Consider the following 21,464-nt stretch of genomic DNA (forward strand, 5'->3'; position numbering starts at 1 on the left):
TTTTAACATAAATGGAGCAGTATTGTGAGAGGGGTGGTTTTGGCGGGGAAATATGGTAAGGTTAGTTTTTAGGTCTACTGAGTTTGTGATGTTTATGGGATAATAAATTTGAAATGTCTAGTAGATAATTTGGTTTGTATGACTGGGTCTAAGGCCAGATATATAATAAGTGTTAAGAGTCATCAACATGGAGATAATTGGCAGCTGAGGAAGTCACTATGAGACAGACGGTAAAAAAAGGAAGGAATGTCCAAGACAGAGACTTAGGGTATACTCAAAACAATATGGATGGTAAGTCAGTAGTCAGACCGTTAAAAAAGGACTAATAGATATAACAATTATTAAAAACCCAAATATTAGGATTGAGAAGGAAGACTGAGGATTAGAATTTGTAAAAGGGCATCAGATTTTGCGACTAAGAGATCAGTAAACTATAGAGAGAGCAGATACAGATTAGTGGAAGTCAGACTTCAAAGAACTAGGAAGAGGACAGAAAGTAGGGAAAAGAACACAGACAGCAATCTCTATAAGTCTGTTGGAAAAATGAAATTATATGATGAAAGCAAGAGGAGATGGTTGGTTCTGACATGGCTTTATAAGGATGAGGGATATAGGAGTGACTGTAGTCAGCAGGGAAGAAACAAGTAGATAGGGAAGAGACTGAAGAAAAAAAGAGAAGGGATGAGTTAGAGACAATTGCTAGAGAAAACAGGAAGGCACGGGATCAAGGTCAGATGGTGTTGATGAGATAAAGACATAGGAAGAGGAAGTTCAGAACAAATGTTCCTCTATTTTCTAAGAAAAGAACCTGTCAACGGTGAGTTAGGGGTGGTATCAGAGACTTAAAAAGAGAAAAGTAAGTTTCAAATGGCCACTAAAAAGAACTGAGTGAGAATCAATTAGGGAGGATTAATTCAAGTCAATAAATGCTATAAAGTCATTTCAAAGCATCAAGCATTGTGCAATAGGGATATAAAGAAGAGATAAATCTTAAGGTAGTTTTAGAGGGAAAGCATATGAATGGAGAGTATGGGGGTAGAAAAGACTGGAAAAGATCTTTTGCAAAAGATAGGACTTGAGCTGGATCATAAAGGGAAGCAGAAAAATCAGATGAGAAAGGAGAATCCCAGACATGTGGAATAGCCAGTGAAAAGGCCTAGAAACAGAAGAGATGGAATGTGAAGTGCCAAGACAAAGAAGTCAGTTCAGTGTTAGTAGGATACAGAGCACATGGAAAGGTGTAAATGTTAGAAGACTAGAGAGGTGGACAAGAGCTAGTTTGTGAAGAGTTTTAAAAGTCAGAGGATCTTATATTTGGTCCTGGAGATAAGAAAGGCACTGGAGCTTACTGAGAAGGGATGACATGGTCAGCAATGTGGAGGACAGTCTTTCTATTTTCAGACTTGAGGCTGGGAGGGCTACAGCAATAATCTAGGGCAGCTATGAGGTGGCAACTGTCTGAAGGGAGGCAACACACACACAAACTATTGCAAAGGTAGAGTCAACAAACTTGGCTTAGCAACAAACTAGATATGAGAAATAAGCATGAAAAGTCAAGGATGATACTGGGGTTGTGAGAACCTGCATGACTGGGAGGGTGTTGGTGCCCTTGACTGAAACAGGGAGGATTCTAGGGGGGAAAGATAACGACTTCAGTTTTAGATATATTAGATTCAATATGTTTCTAAGACATTCAGTTCAATATATCCAATAGGCTGCTAGTTTCACCATGGGAGATCAACAGAGAGATAAGAGCCAAATAAATAGGTTTGAGACTCATTTGTGTAAAAAAAAACGGAGTCCATGAAATTTAATGAGATCACTAAGTAAATAAGTATAGAGGGAAAACAGAAGGCAGTCCTGTATCCAACATATAAAGGACTGCTTGCCATCTAGGGGAGGGGGTGGAGGGAGGGAGGGGAAAAAAAAATTGGAACAGAAACGAGTGCAAAGGATAATGTTGTAAAAAAAAAAAAATTACCCTGGCATGGATTCTGTCAATATAAAGTAATTATTAAATAAAAATTAAAAAAAAAAAAAAAAAAAGAAGGCAGTCCTGAACAAAGCCTTATGGTCATGACCTAGGAATGAGTAAAGAAATCTAACGAGTGGCCAGACAGGTAGGAAGAAATCCAAGAAAGAAAAGGATTATGAAAACCTAGAGAGAAGAAAGTAATCAGGAGAGGGTGATTGATAGCATCAAAGCCTCAGAGTCAAGAAGGATGAATATTAAGAAAAGACCACTAAAATGATCAGGACCAGGAGATCATTATATACTTCAACAACAATACTATATGATGATCAATTCTGATGGTCGTGGCCATCTCCAGCAATAAGATGAACCAAGTCAGTTCAAATAGAGCAGTAATGAATTGAACCAGCTATACCCAGCGAAAGAACTCTGGAGATGACTATGAACAATTACATAGAATTACCAATCCCTCTATTTTTGTCCGCCTGCATTTTTGATTTCCTTCACAGGCTAATAGTACACTATTTTTTTTTTTATTATAACTTTTTATTGACAGAACCCAAGCCTGGGTAATTTTTTTACAACATTATCCCTTGCACTCACTTCTGTTCCGACTTTTCCCCTCCCTCCCTTCACCCCCTCCCCCAGTGGCAAGCAATCCTATACATGTTGAATATGTCACCATATATCCTAGATACAATATATGTGTGCAGAACCAAAGTTCTTTTGTTTCATAGGAAGAACTGGATTCAGAAGGTAAAAAATAACGTGGGAAGAAAAACAAAAATGCAAACAGTTTACATTCATTTCCCAGTGTTCTTTCTTTGGGTGTAGCTGCTTCTGTTCATCTTTGATCAATTGAAACTGAGTTAGATCTCTTTGTCGAAGAAATCCACTTCCATCAGAATACATCCTCCTACAGTATCATTGTTGAGGTATATAATGATCTCCTGGTTCTGCTATTTCACTTAGCATCAGTTCATGTAAGTCTCTCCAAGTCTCTCTATATTCATCCTGCTGGTCATTTCTTACAGAACAATAATATTCCATAACATTCATATACCACAATTTACCCAACCATTCTCCAATTGATGGGCATCCATTCATTTTCCAGTTTCTAGCCACTACAAATAGGGCTGCCATAAACATTTTGGCATATGCAGGTCCCTTTCTCTTCTTTAGTATCTCTTTGGAGTATAAGCCCAGTAGAAACACTGCTGGATCAAAGGGTATGCACAGTTTGATAACTTTTTGAGCATAGTTCCAAATTGCTCTCCAGAATGGCTGGACTAATAGTACACTATTTCAAAGTCCGATTCTTTTTGTACAGCAAAAAAACTGTATGGACATGTATACATATATTGTATTTAACTTATACTTTAACATATTTAACATGTATTAGTCAACCTGCCATCTGGGGGAAGGGATGGGGGGAAGAAGGGGAAAAATTGGAACAAAAGGTTTGGCAATTGTCAATGCTGTAAAATTACCCATGCATATAACTTGTAAATAAAAAGCTATAAGAAAAAAAAAAAGAAAAAAAAGACCACTAGAATTACCAATTAAAAAATCATTGGTAATTTTGGAGAAAGCAGTTTTAGGTGAATGATGAATTGCCTTGTTCCAATGAATATCCTTTAGTTGAAATCAGATAACACAAACAGACTCATTTTGTTAAGGATACTATCTAACTCTACAAATCCTCTCTTCCCAAATCAGAATGGGAGTTTCTTGAAGGCAAAAACTAGGACTTTATATCCCTAGTACCAAGTACAGGGCTGGGTTCAAAGGAACAGAATGCTAGTTGAGAATTATGATGAAATTAGCACCAACAACTAGTGGCTGGAGTACTGGCAGCCTCTACCGATAGCCACTGGCTGGAAAGGTAACTTCGGGGACAGGCCAGTATCAGATATCCATGGTCTGGCTAATGTTCTTACCTCATCATATCCCAAGATTCCTGCATAGAAACTATTTGTCATGATTAGCATATTCTTCTTCAGGATATAGGAATTTACCTGTCAAGACAAAAGGACAAAAACAGAAATATAAATAAAAAGCCCCAAAATAGTATGGTCTTTTCTTAGCCATAATGGCCCTAAGTATAATGGAATATTCCTTAAGTAAAAATCAAACTCTCTATCAATCAATTTTTTTTTAATAGTCTCCCTCCCACCCTGAGGCAACTGGGGCTGAGTGACTTGCCCAAGGTTACACAGCCAGAAAGTGTTAAATGTTTGAGGCCAGATTTGAACTCAGGTCTTCCTGACTTCAGGGCTGGTGATCTATCCACTGTGCCACCTAGCTGCCCCTGGCAATCAATTTTTAACTTCTTCACTCCTAAAATAGAGGTAACAGTTCATTGTTCAATAACATAGGTCCAGTGGTAGACTAAGTGTTGATCCTCCAAGGTTCAGCCCAGCTAAATTTCGAGAGTTACTTGGCAGCAAAAAACCAATACATAAAGACTACCAAGCAGTTTCAGAAGAAATCTAATGATCAAAGGACTAGGAGGTACCTTAGAGATTATCTAATTAAAAATTCTAGATGATAAAAATAAGTGTCAATACAATGAAATGACTTTTGTCCAGTACTAAGTAGTACTAAATAGAAGAGCTGAGATTTGAACTCAGAACCTATGACTTCAAGGTTAGTATTTTTTCTACTGCATCATGCTTTATATACATACCTACCAGCTAGGTTGTGCAGTGGATAGAACACCTGCTCTGCAATCTGGAGGACTTGAGTTCAAATTCAGCTTCAGGCACTTACTATTTTGTGACCCTAGGCAAGTCACTAAACTCCCATTGCCTCAAAAAAGAAAGGAATAGCTATACCAAAAAATTTCAAAGTACTCAAGAAATTGGGAAGCTGAGGGAATAAAATCAGAATGTAGGGTTCCTTAAGATAACCAAAACACTCTCAACTATAAACACAGCAAAATATTAAACAAAGGGAATATAAGAAAAAGGTTTCCTTACTCTCTTTCACAAATGTATTGCACTCTTTCACAAATGTATCACACTCTCTTTCACAAATGTATCTCATTTGACAAGATCTTTCTTGCAGTTTCCTTTAATGAGGAATATCCTTCCTCTCACTTCTGCCTAGCCAAACCTATCTAGCTCTGAAGATCCAAATTCAAGCCCACATTCTACAAGAAGACTTCCTTAAAGTCTTAACTCCATGGAAAAAGATTTTTTCTCTAAGCACCAAAGAGAGGCTGGCCACATAGGTAACAAATAAGATACTGCTTTGTCCAGTTATTCCATGTAACCAGTTAACCAGTTTTTAAATTGTCTGTAAGCTACCAGAAGGGAAGACTTGGATCACTTTCTTATTTTTTATTTTTTAACCAAGCCTTACATAGTGCCACTTAAAATCAACAAAACATTTCTTACAGACTGACTAGTTACATGATACTACACTAGAGGGAGTGATATCAAATTGATTATTTTAAAATAAAAATTGTTTGAACACAGTAGACAAACAACCACAATCAAAATATACTCCTTGAAAACAGCAAAAAAAAAAAAAAAAAAAGACGACGACTTATTGGCATAACAGAGCATAATACTTCTCCATTCTTCCTTATGTTACAACTTCTATCTTATATCTTCAAGACATCCCCAATATATTTCATTCTTTGTCTCTGATGAAGAAATGTTCCTTCTCATCAAAATCAATTTCTCTACATATATCTTTGACCTCATTTCCTCCTGTCTTTGATAGATTACACTGCTATCCTCACCTTTACATTTACATCTACTGATTCTTTTTCTGTTACCTACAAACATGCCCGCATTACTCCCATTTTAAAAAAGTCTTTATTAGATAGCTTACTAAACTGTGATTAAGTATCATCCTATATCTTTTTTTTTTCCTTCCTCAGAAAAACTTCTTTAAAAAGCCTTGGTACTGTTACTTCCTTTCCTCCCCCTTTCTTTATAATCTCAATCTAGTTTTTGATCAGAGAACTAAAATGATTCTTTTCCTCCAAAATTACCCATGATCCCTGATTACTAAATTTAATGGCATTTTCTCAATCCTTGTTCTTTTTGACCGCTTCGTAGGACTGTATTTGACACCTCCGACTTTTCCTCTGGATTGACATTGATCTCTCGTTTCTCTTCCTAACTCATTGCTTCATTGATAATTTGTCATCCAGGCCAGACCTAATAACTAGGGGTGTATCTCGAAGCTCTGTCCTGGGCTCTCTATTAGCTCCCACAGGTTCAGTTACCTTCTTTATGCAAATCACATATATTCAGTTCTAGTCTGTTCTAAGGCTCCTCATAAAATGGAGGTGACCCTGAATTCTTAAAAGGTGGAACACAATTTTTGGTAAGTCTGATCATTCAATTCAATCATTAAATTTAAAACAGATTCAACAATAGATTATGTGTCTATCCTCCAAGCCCAACAAAGATTGGGGTTTTGCAGAAAAGAAACTCATAAAGACCATCTACTAAAATGTTGCAAGTGATTTGCTAGGAGTAGCATAGCACCAAACTGGATGTTCTACAAGCACCTGAAACCCAACAGGTCCAAAAGACAATATGATCTTTCCCCACAAAACCCACCTGAACTTTCTGTTACTCTGGAGGATAATATCCTTCCAGTCAGCCAGGTTCACAACTTTGGTGTCATCCCTGACAACTTATTCCCATTCCCTCCCTATGTTTAATTAATCACTCATAAAATCTCATCATTTCTCTCTTTACAATACTTTTCTCATCTATCTCCTCCTCTCTAGTCCCTAACAAGCAACCTTTGCATTGCTCCAAGGATACTTTGTAGGCTTTCAGAGTCCTTCTATCCAATATTATAGTTGTCTCTCTATATGTATCTTCTCATCTATTAGACTGAAAGCAGCTACCTGAAAGCAGCAAGCACATCTCTCATTCCTCTCCACCCTCTTCTTTCCTGACTCTAACAATGAGGACAGGGTCCGATATATGGTAAGTGCACAGGTCACGTATGACAATATTCACATTCATATAAAAAAATAGAAAAACATACCAACCACAAACTTCTAGAGCTCTCAAGATGACAGGACAAATAACAATAAAAGTTGTTCATCAGCTAAAATTGGGTATTGATAAGAAAATCCAAATAACTCAGACTGACTTCATGTTGTCATACATTAATTTCCCTTCTTTATGCCTAACTTCACTTTTGTTATGGTGTTTCTCTCATGACTATTTAGCTAACCAACCATTTTGTACCTACTGAGCCTCCTCTGCCTTCACTTTTAGCTGTACCTGGAAACTGGTTTTCCTAAGGTATTAGCCAGGTTGGATTAGATCATGAAATGGAACCTTGTGAGAAGGGACAGCCAGTTTGATCACTAGAGACCTGATCAGCAGTCAACACATGAGGCTGATAGTGGCTTTTAAAGCAATAGTTACTGAAAAAAACACAGGTTCTTCCAGTCAGCCCAAGGATGTAGAATGCTGAGACAGATCTCCCATGCCAGGCCTCGTGTCTTTGCATCTTTCTCTGCTGGTGGGCAAGCTCCCCATTTCTCTGCTATTGCAGTAAGGGTTCTCATTCCCTCCTCTTCTGGACAACTACATGCTTGTTTCTGTGTGATATACATAGAATATAGTTCTGTACACATGCAAATGCACATAGCAGACAAGCATTCCCCACCAGACAGCGTCGGGCTGTTTTCCCCCTTAGCTGCTATCCCTTTTCACAATGCTTTGCTTTTTTATAAAAGTCTATAGAGCAAAACCACAAGGAAAGGTTCCTTTTCTGTCAGTTACTCATATTTTCCCATTTATTCAGCTATTAAAATCCATGCAGATATTTTATAGGCCATCAAGATTTGGTGACTGGTATTACTGAATGTTTAATAATAAACTCAACAGAAGAAATCAGAGGGTTAAATGATGACTGCAATTCCTGTAATGACTTAATTAAATTTTTATTGAGTACATAAACTATGATGTAATTTCTAGCCAACCTTGTGCCTCCATCCCCCGCATGTCATGGGCTGGGGGCGCTCTCAGTAGACACTCCTGAGTGAGTCTTGAGTCTCTGCTGCACTGGGGAAGGGGGCAAGGCTCATGTAACACACTCAATAAATTATCCGTTCATTTCTAAACAAAGTCCATGAGTTATAATATATTTGCCATGCACTTTTTATGACATAATAAAAGTGGTACCTTAAGGATTACTTAACACAGACGGCGAATGTTATAGCAGAGGCAGGCTCAAGGGGCAAAGAAAACAAACATTAGCAGCCCAGGGACAGGTCCTGGAGTTTACATCCCAGGGGTACCACTTACTATATTAAAAAGAAAAAACAGCCATACTGGGTTTGCTAATCAGGAGATTAATGAAAAAGATAACCAAGAGGTTAAAAGAACAAGGCAGTAAAGTACCTCAAGCTAAGAAATTTTTAATGGGATGTGTCCAGGATGTCTGAAGGATGAACACCAGCCTGTGAGGCAGCGAGATGCTCTTTTATTGGATTTAAGGCCACAAGCACATGGGTTTGAACTCCAACTTTGGCAAACACTAGCTCCTGTGAGATTAAGCAGGAAATTTTCCTTTTCTAAGCCTCGTTGCCTCCTCTCTAAAAACAGGGATAATACCTACTGTACCTAATAGAGCTGGGGTTGCTAAAGGAATCTAACAGGACAATGTACAATGCAGTTTGCAAATCATAAAATATAGCATATCAAATATTATCTGTAAAATGGATTATCTGTGACAAAATATAGATATAGCTCATGGAACACCCCAATCTCAGAATAATCAAAACTAGCCCTGAAGTTAGGAGCACCTGAGTTCAAATGTGACCTAAGACACTTAATTAAATATATTTACTAGCTGTGTGACAATGGCAAGTCACTTTACCCCAATTGCCTTTGTAAGAAAAAGGAAGGAAAGAAGGAAGAAAGAAAAGAAGGAAGGAAGGAAGTGAGGGAAGGAGGGAAGGAGGGGAGGAGAAAAAAGGAAGGAAGGAAGGAGAGAAGGAAGGAAGGAGGAGAGAAGGAAGGAAGGAGGAGAGAAGGAAGGAAGGAAGGTTGGTTAAAATCACAGGTGATATAAAAAGCACTGGAAAGATTCATGGGAACTACAAGCAAGATACAATGTTGTACATATGAAACATGGCTTAAGAAACATATCAAGAATGGGCATTACCAGAAAAGATATGTTGATCACTCACATAACAAGAGTGATGGACAATACAATAAAACAATAGAATGAGTATTTGTTCCCTATAATCCCACAACATTTTATATATTAATCAGAGGAAAGCCCCTAGCATTTTTGTGGGATCTTCCAATGGAAGACTTACAGGAAGTCATAAGAATCACACAGGAGGAGAAGGCCAGGAGAGGTTACAATCTCTAGACCTACTTGGGGATAGGATGTCTCAAAACTGTGATTTCATCTCTAATGGAAACTTGTACTGTGGAAACTTTTCACTAAAGCAATCAGGTTAAATGACATGCCCTGGGATCACACTGTCAGTATGTATTCAACACAGATGTGCACTCTGGTCCCCCTGACTCTAAAGCACCTATCCATTATGCCACCTATGGAAATAATTAAAATGGGAACACTATTCCTGTAGCATCTACTCAGGGATGTTATGAAGATGAGTTAAGCTAATAAATGCCAAAGTGTGATGTAAACAGTAAACACCCTAAAAGTTCTGGATGCTTTCTATTATTTAAAAACAAATCACCATACAGGGTTGCAGTCTCATTTCCAAGTGCTCACTTTCTATCCAATGTCAAATCACTTGCTTTGTTCATTAAACTCCATTTTTTATAAGTGATGTTTCTTCAATATAGCTTAAGGTTCTCCATGATTGGAACCATAAAAAAGATAATATATATCCTTAGGGCTGAAAGGGAACTTAGCAACTACACAGTCCAACCAACTCATGTGAAAGATGATAAAATAGTGAACCAGAGAGGAAAATAAGCTTGCCCAGAATCACGGATTTAGAGTCAGAAAGGGTTGTAGAAGGCATCTAGTCCAAACTCATTTTATGTATGAAGAAACTAAGGCCCAAAGAGGTCAGCTGATTTGCCCAAGATCACAGTGCAAGTCAGTAGCAAGGCCAGGATTACTATTAGGCTCTGATTCTTTCTTTCTTCGCAAAAGGGTTTTTTTGTTTGTTTTTGGTGAGTGGGGAAAGGGAAAGAAGGAAATCAGTTTATAAAATTAAAAATAAAAAAGCAATTGAGGTTGAATGGTGCCAAACCTCTACCAGAATAAACTGCTGAAATGAATTGGACATATGACAAAGCTCATATGGATGAACATAAACTCTGTTTCACCTGTTGATCCAACACCAAAAAACATGAAGCTCAGAGAATTCTAAGATTGTAGAACTAAGGAAGGAGCTTTGAAGATCGCCTAATCTAACCACTTTCCTAAAGGTGAATATTTTCAGTATCCCCCCCAAAAAATAGCTTCATGAAGTAGTCTCTTTCTGGTGCTGGACAGCACTGATTGGACATTCTTTTTACCATCAGACAGAATCCATTTTCCTGGCTTCCTGATGCTATCGGTCCTTGTTCTACCCTCAGATGCCATAAAACAAGTTTGTCTTCTGCCTAAAGGGCCCTTAAGATTGAAAGCAAGCTAGTGTGTCCAGAAGGATACAGAATATATCAATCAAATAGATTTTATGTGGTGACTCTCTTTCAACAATCACTACTGGTGAATAGAAATGAGATTCCTGTGTGATTTTTCAATACCAAGCTCATTAACAATAAACTAATATGCCAACCAACCATATATTAACTCATTGTTAAATATTAACCAGAAACTCCCCAAAAAGAAAATATAAAGTAATTTTTCTGTTATCTTGGTAGGACAAGAAAGCTTTGCTTCCCTCAACAAAAGGAAGGAAACCAAAACCAAAAGATACCAACATTTGACTGTACTAACTTTCAGTTGTGATGAAGGAAAAAAATGGGGAAAAGTAAAATATTTTTATATTTCTATTTTTAGCTACATAGATAGATTATATTGATAAAGCTATCTTTAATCAAGAAATATGGTTCCTCAAACACTGTATATGAATCTAGCCTTGAGAAAGGAAGCAGGCCTGGAACCTGGAAATTGTGGGTTACTTGGTTTAGCAATAATGTTGGAATAATCACCTAAAAAATCTGAAGGCATAACATAAAAATCCACAAGACTGTGAAGATTAAACTGTTCAAGACCAATTCTGAATTCCCTCTGTGTTAAAAGGCATGTTGACACAAGTAAGGTAAGAAACATAACCTCTTCTAACTACATTTCCAGAAGGTTTTAGATAACATCCCCTATGATACTCTCATTGTCAAAGTAGGAAGTATGATGTAAGCCATGCTGTGGCTAGCTAGGCCAATATCTATCTTCAAGGCTAAATTGAGAGTATCATAATTAATGTTTTTGTCATTCTGGCAATGTTTCAATAAACAATCACTGAATGCCTAGGAAGGCACAATGCCAGGTACTACTAAAGATGATTAAGAAAAGATCCTTGACCTCTCAAATCTGAATGTTGAGTACTGTTTCTCATAGTACAATAAAACAAAATTCTATTAAGTATCTCTAATAATAATCTGAAAGAAGAAAGGAAAGAACATATGAAAGTAATAAAATATTACTGAATTATAAGAAATTATGAATATACTTGGTTCAAAGATATCTGGGAAGATATGAATTAGTTGATACAGAATAAAATGTGAAGAACCAGGAGAACAATTTACCTTAATGACCACAATAATGTAAAAGAGAGTAATTTTGAAAGACTACAGAACCTTGATCATCACAATAATCAATCATGACATCAGAAGATTGATGAAATAAAACATTCATCTCTTGGAGGCACAGAGGAACAGAGTGATATAAACATTTTCAGACATGGCCAATATATGGATCCGTTTGAATTGACTATACATGCTACAAGAAGAGGCCTCTTGGTGGGAGGGAGATGGAGCCCATTTGTGGGCTGTGATAAAGATGCAAGAAGAAAATCAATAAATCATCTAAAAAACAATGTAACAAGTTCATAGCTTCAAATAAATTCTCTTCTTTGTTCTTTGCATATTTTAATGTTCATGTTTGAACCAAGGAAGAGGGTAAAGCTAAGACAGTAAAGTAACAGAGAAGTAGTACAGTGAGCTCCTTTCTACTCTAATTCCTTGAAATAGATCTAGAAAATGCACCAGACCAAATTATGATGGGGAAAACAAAAATCCACCCCAGGTCAGCATAAGGAGAAAAACAGATCTGTGAACAGAAGAGAAAACTGGGGCTAGCCGGTCAGAAGCACACCAAGAGAGGAGAACTCCACCACTTAGAGAGGCTGTGTTCCCTGACAAGAGGAGGTTCCAGATCCACACAAGGGTACCATAATAGGAAGCTTTGCTGAAGCAGCTATAGGTCTTAGATTCAGGATGGAGGAGGGGATATGTGCTCAAGAATGGCATTTGAGGAAAGGAGCAGTAGAAGACCCCAGCCAACATATGGAAAGAGGGACAAGTTCAGTTGTAGGCCTCAGAAGTTTAGCTCAGATCCCAGCATTTGAACAGGCTATCAGTTTCAGCTTCTTTGTTGTCATTCAGTAGTTTTTTCAGTTGTCTAACTTTTTGTGATTCCATTTAAAATTTTTTTGGCAAAGATACCGGGGTGATTTTGTCACTTTTTTCTCCAGCTTTTTTACAGAGGAGGAAACTGAGTCAAAAAGGTTAAATACCAACCCAAGGTCACTTGCTACAGCTTCTTGTCTAAAGTGTACAAAGAAAAACCAACCAGGAATTATAGACCAAAAGGAAGATTGGATTCTGAACTAAGAGAGCTTTCTAGCCATAATGATGACTGAATCCAGGAACAATCTATTCTTATTCAAGGTAAAATCCAGATCAGTGCTCAGAAGAGGAGGGCAGTGAGCAGATTTTGACCTAGAACAAACTATTTTGAGATGAAAAGCTTACAGAACCCTAACCTGAGTGCTTGTTGAGATCAGATCAACACAACACTTAGTACCCCAAGAAAATAATAATGGAACCAACCAAGACCTTTCTCCAGAACTTTAAAGAGTCCAGGCCCTAACTTCAAGTCCAAGATCAGGAAGTTAGTGGAAAGAATGAGCAAACAAACAAATTAAAAAAAAAAAAAACCCACCATATAAAAGCCAGTAGGGTTGTAGGTTTACTCAAGACACAAAGTCAAAAAAGAATGATTAAAAAATATCTACAAGTAAAGCCTATAAGGCAAACACAGCTTGGACATAAACGCAACTAGAATTCCTGGAAGAGATGAAAAAATATTTTTTTAAAAAAGAGTTTAAAATGTTTTTATAAGTGAAATGAGAGCAATTGAGGAAAAATTTGGAAAAGAAATGAATGAGGGCTATGAAAGAAAGAGCTGGAAAGAGTATTAATAGCTTGGCACCAGAGGTACAAATTCTCACCCAAGCAAGAAACTCCCTGAAAACTAGAACGCAACAACTGAAAAAATGAACTCTATAAAACAAAAAAGGAAATATTAAAACAAAGTCAAATGACTAAAATTTTTTAAAAACAGAAGAAAATATATTGATTTAACAAAAATGACTAATCTGGGGGAAAAAAGGAGAAAAAATTTAGGACTCATTAGACTACCAAAAAAAATTGCCTAAGTATCACATTTCAAGAACCCTTATAAGGAAATTGTTCAGAACATAGTATGTGTTGATTTACATTCAGTCTCTATAGTTCTTTTTCTGGATGCAGATGTTAATTACTATCTGAAGTCTATTGGGAATGCTTTGAATGCTAAATTATTTGTGATCTTGAGTATGACACTCCTTAAAATTTAAATATTTTCATTCTGGCTTCTTGTAGTATTTTTTTCATTTGATTTAGAAAATCTGGATTTTGGCTCTGGCTATAAGGTTCCTTTTCAATATAAAAATAAACTAGAATTTCAGAGGACCAATGAGGAAGCATGTTATATACACTTTCTGATAAGAAAGGTAAGAAATAAGAAAGGCAGAATGAGACAGATTTTTTTGGAGGTGACCAATGTGAAAATTTGCTTTAATTGACTGTACATGTTTATACTAAGTTTTGTTTCTTATGTGTTCGTTTAAAAAAAAAATTGGAGAGGGTTATATTTTGTTATGAACCATCTCCTTCACTCTCTTGCCATATGTGTTAGTGTATGTATGTGAATATAAATATACTTCCATTTATCCACTCTGGAAGTGGAGAGCATCTTCCTTCATAGGTCCTCTGTAGCAGATTTATAATACTCAGAATAACTTAGCTGTTCACAACAATATTGCTTTTACTGTATACATCACATTCTTACAATTTCATTCAAGTCTTTCCATGTTTAATAAAATCAACCAGGGCATCATTTCTTACAACATTGCAGAATTCCATCACAATCATATGCCACAACTTGTTTAGCTATTTCGCAATTGATGGGCATCCTCTCAATTTCGAGTTCTTTGCCCCCCACAAAGAGAACTATTAAAAAAATTATTTTAGAACATATAGGTTCTTTTCCTTTTTCTCTGATCACCTTGGAAAACATACACCTAATAAGGATATTCCTAGGCCAAATAACTTAACAGAGTTTAAAACTCCTCAGTCAAAATTCCAGACTGCTTTTGAAAATAGATTGAATTAGTTCATAATTCTACCCATCAGTGTATTACTATACTGATTTTTCTACATTCCTCCAACATTTGTCATTTTCCTCTTCTATAATTTTAGCCAACTTAATAGGTGTGAAATGACATCTCAAAATTGTTTAGTACTCATTTCTCTAATCAATAATGATTTAGAGCATTCTAGGGCTAGTTTATTTATCAAAATGCTAGAATTGTTTTAACTTTTTTTTTTTTAGTTCAATCTCTAGGATTTCCAAGCATATCATCATATCACTTGCAAAAAAAGTTTTATTACCTCATTGTCTATTCTGATCCCTTCAGTTTCTTTTTCTTCTTATTACTACTGTTAACATTTCTAAAACAATACCGAATAATACTAATAATAATGGGCATCCTTGTTTTACTCCTGACCTTAATGGGAAAACTTCTAATTTATCACCACTACAAATAATGTCAGCTGATGGTTTTAACTAGATGCTTATCATTTTTAAAAGAATTTAAATTACATTCCCCAGTTACATTCAAAAATTTTTTTAAACATTTGTTTTTAAGATTTTTGAGTTCTAGGTTCTCTCCCTTATCCCCACCCACAATTAAGAAACCACAAGTTACACAAAACATTTCCATAAAAGTCCAGTTGTGAAAGAAAACATAGATTTTCCACCCAAATGAAAATAAAAACCCTCAAGAAAAATTAAGTTAAAAATAAAGAGACAGAGAATAATAGAGAATATTTCAAAATATATTCAGACTTGATATTTCCTTCTCTGGGTATGGGTAGGAATTTTCATCATAAGTCCTTCAGAATAGGTGTGGATGATTATATTACTGAGGATAACAAAGTCATTTACACAGCTGGTCATCCCAGGACATTGCTATTACTTTGTATGCAGTATATATTTATATATTTCCACTTTGTTCATAGAGGATTTTCCAGGTTTGTTTTTTTTTTTTTTTTCTGAAAGCATCCGGTTCAACATTTTCCAGAGAATAATGTTCCATCAGAGAAACTTGTTTCAAAATTTTTTTTTACAATTACTATTGCTAATTATATTTTCCCCCATTTATTCTCTCCTTTCACTCTGTCTCTCCTCAAAAGTGTTTTGCTACTTATCATTCCCTCCTTCAACATGACCTCTCATCAGCCTCCCCGCTGCTCCATTCCATTTCCCTCTTATTTTCCTGCAGGGTTAGATAGATTTCTATTGTATGTTATTTCCATTTGAGCCAATTCTGATGAAACTGGAAACTGAGTGGATGCCTATCAATTGGAGAATGGCTGAATAAATTGTAGTATATGAATGTTATGGAATATTATTGTTCTGTAAGAAATGACCAGCAGGATAGATGTGGCCATCTCCAGCAATGAGATGAACCAAATCAGTTCCAATAGAGCAGTAATGAATTAAACCAGTTATACCCAGGGAAAGAACTCTGGGAGATGACTATGAACCATTACATAGAATTCCCAATCTCTATATTTTTGTCTACCTGCATTTTTGATTTCCTTCACAGGCTAATAGTCTACTATTTCAAAGTCCAATTCTTTTTGTACAGCAAAATAACTGTTAGGACATGTATACTTATATTATATTTAATTTATACTTTTAAAACATATTTAACATGTACTGGTCAACTTGCCATCAAGGGGAGAGGATGGGGGGAAGGAGAGGAAAAATTGGAACAAAAGGTTTGGCAATTGTCAATGCTGTAAAATTACCCATGCATATAACTTGTAAATAAAAAGCTATAATAAAAAAAAAAAAAAAAAAAGAAAGAAAAAATCCAACACCAATTTCTATTAGAAACACTAGAGAGCACAGGAATAAATAGAGTCTTCCTTAAAAAAAAAAAAAAAAAAGAAAAGAAAAGAAAAGAAAAGAAAAAAGAAATGACCAGCAGGATGACGTCAGGGAGGCCTGAAGAGATTTAGATGAATGATGCTGAGTGAAAAGAGCAGGACCAAGAGATCATTACATACTTCAACAACAATACTATATGATGATCAATTCTTATGGACGTGGCCCTCTTCAATAATAAGATGAACCAAATCAGTTCCAATAATGCAGTAATGAATAGAACCAGCTACACCCAGCAAAAGAACTCTGAGAAACGAGTGTGAAGCACTACATAGAATTCCCAATCCCTCTATTTTTGTCCACCAGCATTTTTGATTTCCTTCACAGGTTAATTATGCATTATTTCAAAGTCTGATTCTTCTTGTGCAGCAAAACAACTGTTTGGACATGTATACATATATTGTATTTAACATATACTTTAACATATTTAACATGTATTAGTCTACCTGCCAGTTGGGGGAGGGGGTGGGGAGGAAGGGAAAACTTGGAACAAAAGGTTTTGCAAATATCAATGCTGAAAAATTACCCATGCATATATCTTGTAAATAAAAAGCTATTAAAAAAATTGTTTTCTCCTCAGTAAACTTTTCTACCTCCTTTCCCAACTAGCCAATTTTGCTTTTTAAAGCATTCTTCTTATTAGTTTTAACTAAATTAACTAATTTAAACTATTTAACTTTATAAAGACTTTATGTCTTAATATATAATCAATTTGTGAAAAAGTACCAAATATTACAAGAAAAAAGGCAGTTTATTTTCTAGTCCCCTTTAATTCTCTCTGGGTATCTACCACATCTAGTTCAAAGATTCTATTCACCTCCATTTTTTGGTTAGATTTATCTCGATTTGAGGGAAAAGTTGAAGTTCATTATTATAGTTCTCTGCTATCTATTTCTACCTGTAATCCATTTAGCTTTCTTTTAAAAATCTAGATCCTACAACATTTGACACATATAGATTTAGTACTGACAATATTTCATTATTAATGTTATTTTTTATCATAATGTAATTTCCTTCTTTTAATTAAATCTATTTTAACTTTAACTTTGAAATCATGATTACTATCCTTGATTTTTGTGTTTCTATGTGTGGCATCAGCTGAAGCATAATAAATTCTACTCCATCCCTTTATTTTTATTCTGTATCTCCATCTTTAAATGTGACTATTGCAAAGAATATATTGTGAGATTCTAGTTTTTAATTCATTCTGCTATGCATTTCTGTTTTATGGGCAACTTCATCCCATTCACATTTAGCTATAATTACTTGTTGTACATTTCCTTCCATCATAACTTTCCTCACTGTTTATTCTATCCCTCTTTTGACATTAAATTTACTTCTAGCTACAATCTTCCAAATCAACACTCTAAGAACACCTCTCTTATCCTCTCCCTCCAAATCTTTAATCGACACATCCTTCTAATAATTCCTCCCTTATCCTTATTGCTTACCCTCCTATTTCTTGATCTGCACATCCTTCTAAGAGTCCTCTTTTATTCTATCCCTTTGCCCACCTCTTATTTGGTAAGATAAAACGTTTATATCCTTAGTAAATGTTTGTTATTTCTTCTTTAACCCAGTTCTTATGAAAATAAGGTCCCAGGACTATCAGCCTTCCAGTCCCTCCTGCTTCCATTGTAACAATTCTTTCATTTAGGACATAACTGCTCCATTTTATTTTTCTCTATCCAATTTTATTTTTAGGATCATCCCATCATACTCAGCTGAACCCTAAATCTTTAACTATGTATGCTATTTCAAAGGATAACAAGAAACAAATATATTTTTAAGAGTTACAGATAACATTTTCCTATATAGGAAGAGTTTGACCTTATATCTCTTAAGACAGGTCTTTAACATTTACTTTCTCATGTCTCTTCTGATTCTTACAGGTCAAATTTTCCATTCAGTTCTATTCTTCACAAATACCTGAAAAGCCTTTAACTCATTAAATATCTGGTTTTTTTCCCCATGTAGGATCACACACAGATTTGCTGGGTAAGTTATTCTTGATTGCAAACACATCTGTTTTGCTCTTAATATCATATCCCATGTCCTTTTAATATATAAGCTGCTAAATATTGTGGTATCCTAAGTGTGGCTCCAACAGTATTTTGTGTTTTTGCTAGTTGCTTATAGTATTTTCTCCTTTACCTGGATGCTGTGAAATTTTGCTATAATGTTCCTCTGAGTTTGTATCTTCTTGAGATGTCTTTCAGGGGATACCTATGATTTTTTTTTTCCAATTTCTATTTTACCCTCTAGTTATAAATAAAACTTCAGGGCAATTTTCTTTGATAATTTCTTTAAGTATAATGTTTAGTCTCCTTTAAGATTGTCCAACAATTCTTATATTGTCTCTCCATCTGTTCTCCAGTTCATCTGTTTTTCTAATGAGATGTTTCACAATTTCTTGTATTTTTTTTTCATTCTTTTGCTTTTGTTTTATTTTTTTCTTGGTTTCTCATGAGATCACCAGCTTCCCCTTACCCAATTCTAATTCTTAAAGGAGCTATTTTTTTTCCGTAAGTTATTGGATCTCTTTTTCCAATGAGTTGATCTTCTTCTTTTTTTGATTTTCTTGCAGTATTCTTATTTTTTCCCACCACTTTTTCCTCATTCTCTCATTTGATTTTGGGATTTATTTTTTACATTTTTCTTTGAAGAAGAAGTAGCCATTTTAACTTCACTATCTTCATCTAATTTTAAATCCAGATCTTCTCTATCACCATTAACAACTGTCTATGAGAGGGTTCTTTCTCTTTTGCTCACTCATTTTCATTTATTTATTTATTTGTTTGTTTTCGCTGGGGCATTTGGGGTTAAGTGACTTGCCCAGGGTCATACAGCCAGAAAGTATTAAGTGACTGAAACCATATTTGAACTCAGAGCACCCTGACTTCAGGGCTGGTACTCTTACCCACTGCAACACCTAGCTGCCCTGCTTACTCATTTTTTAAAAAATGATTTATTTCTGGCTGTTAACTTTGTGTTAGAATTGAGCTCTGGTCCTTAAGTATGGAAGATAATGTCTCAAAGCTTAGGTTTTATGTGCTGCTGTTTCTGGGCTTGATCTGCGGACTTGACTTCAGACATTCCTCTCTACCCTTATCTTACAACCAGATTCCATAGCAACACTGTCACCACAGTGACATATCTGGTTCTTATACTCCCTTCCAGAGAAGCAAGCTTCAGCTTATCTCTTTGTTCTGGAAACAAAATGAGGAATTCTGCTTTTTGGAATAAATCATCATATATTCTTGATGCAGTGTACAATGTTCTCTTGGTTCTACACATTTCTCTCAGCATCAGTTCATGCAAGTTTAACCTCCAGACCTTTCTGAAATCATCCTACTGATTATTTTTTATGGAACAATATTCTATAACATTCATATACCATAACTTATCCAGCCATTCTCCAACTGATGGACATTCACTTAGTTTCCAGTTCCTTGCCACTACAAAAAGGGCATAACAAATATATATTTTTTAAAAATTTAAATTAAAAAACAAAATCAATGGACTATCTGGAAGCCAGGACTACAAGAAAAGATATCATAGTTCAAGAAATATTAAAAAGAAGACTGCCCAGATCTCTGAGAACCAAAGGATAAAGTAGAAACAGAAAAGATGAAAATCCCCAGGAACAGAAAATCCAGAGCACCCATGTCAAACCAAAAAATACTACAAAAACAGCCAGAAAGAAAAATTTAAATACTATGTAATCATAGTCAGAATCACATGATTTAATAGCCACCATTTGTAAGAAGCGAAGAACTTGGAGTATGACATTCCAAAAGATAAAAAATATGGGCTTTTAGCCCATGGGCCCAACAAAAATGATTATGTCTATAGACAGATAAAACAGACTTTTAATGAAATGAAGAACTTCCAAACATTACTGGTGAAAAGACCAAAACTCTATAGACACTCTAAAGTTCAGATCCAGGAGTGAAGAGTAACATAAAAAGGTAAACATGAATAAACAACAATAAAGGCCTAAATGAAGATAAATTGCTTACATTATAATATGAGAAGATGGTATAACTGTCTCTATCACCATCTGGGATCATAGAGGGAGATAAATTAATCAGAGTTTGGAAACGGTTCTATTTCATCTTAATGTTCTTAAGAGAAGAATGGAAAGGGAAAGGAAGAAGAATTTGATAAGGGGGGGAAAAGAAAAAGAAAGGTTAAGGAGAATTATCTTATATAGTTGCAGTTAGCTAGTAGAAATCTATACAAACAAGAAAAAAGATGGAGCTTATACTTGAGTCTTTGCCATGTTCATTGGGGAGAAGACACATTCATTCTCTCTCTCTCTCTCTCTCTCTCTCTCTCTCTCTCTCACACACACACACACACACACACACACACACACACACACACACACAAATACATAGAGAGCTAATGTATACATTTCACTCAACAAGGAAATAAAGAGAGAAAGGAAAGAAGAAGAAATTAGAGGAAGGTGGATTAATGGAGCGATTAGTCATAAGTAAAACAAACTCTCAGAAGATTCAAAAATATTTATAGCTCTTTTCAAGGTGGCAAATAAAAGGAAGCTATGGGGGTGCCCATCAATTAGGGAATGGCTGAATGAGTTTTGGTACATAAATATGATGGAATACTATATTGTACAGTAAGAAATTATATGAAAGGAATGGTGTTTCAGAGAAACTAGGGAAGATTTGTATGAATTGATGAAGAGTGAAGTGAAAAGAACTAATATGGTAAAGGCAACAATTTTAAATCAGATTAACACAATAACCAATGACAATTCCAGAGGACTAATTATGAAACCTCCTGATAAAAGAAGTTCAAGATTCTAAGTGAAGATTTTTTAGTGATTAAAAAAGAAAATATAATTTCTAAAAAGAAATGTTCCTATTTGTTGATTAAATTCATACTAAAAAAGAAATTTCAATCTCACTCGATTTAAAAATTAAATGGATTTCTTACTATATGCAACCCAAAGACAAGAACAGAATTCAAAATTACT

General features: G+C 35.4%; 1 protein-coding gene across 1 annotated transcript in view; it reads right to left on the reverse strand.

Annotated features, from left to right (window-relative positions):
- LOC127550356 (ubiquinol-cytochrome-c reductase complex assembly factor 1) overlaps window positions 1–21,464 on the reverse strand; it is a 133,296-nt gene that overhangs the window by 13,977 nt on the left and 97,855 nt on the right. The window contains exon 8 of the mRNA XM_051979190.1: window positions 3,913–3,990. Coding sequence (XP_051835150.1) covers window positions 3,913–3,990 — 78 coding nt within the window. The remainder of the gene's footprint in view (window positions 1–3,912; window positions 3,991–21,464) is intronic.

The sequence above is a fragment of the Antechinus flavipes genome, chromosome 2, assembly GCF_016432865.1.
Source record: "Antechinus flavipes isolate AdamAnt ecotype Samford, QLD, Australia chromosome 2, AdamAnt_v2, whole genome shotgun sequence".
NCBI classification, from domain to species: domain Eukaryota; kingdom Metazoa; phylum Chordata; class Mammalia; order Dasyuromorphia; family Dasyuridae; genus Antechinus; species Antechinus flavipes.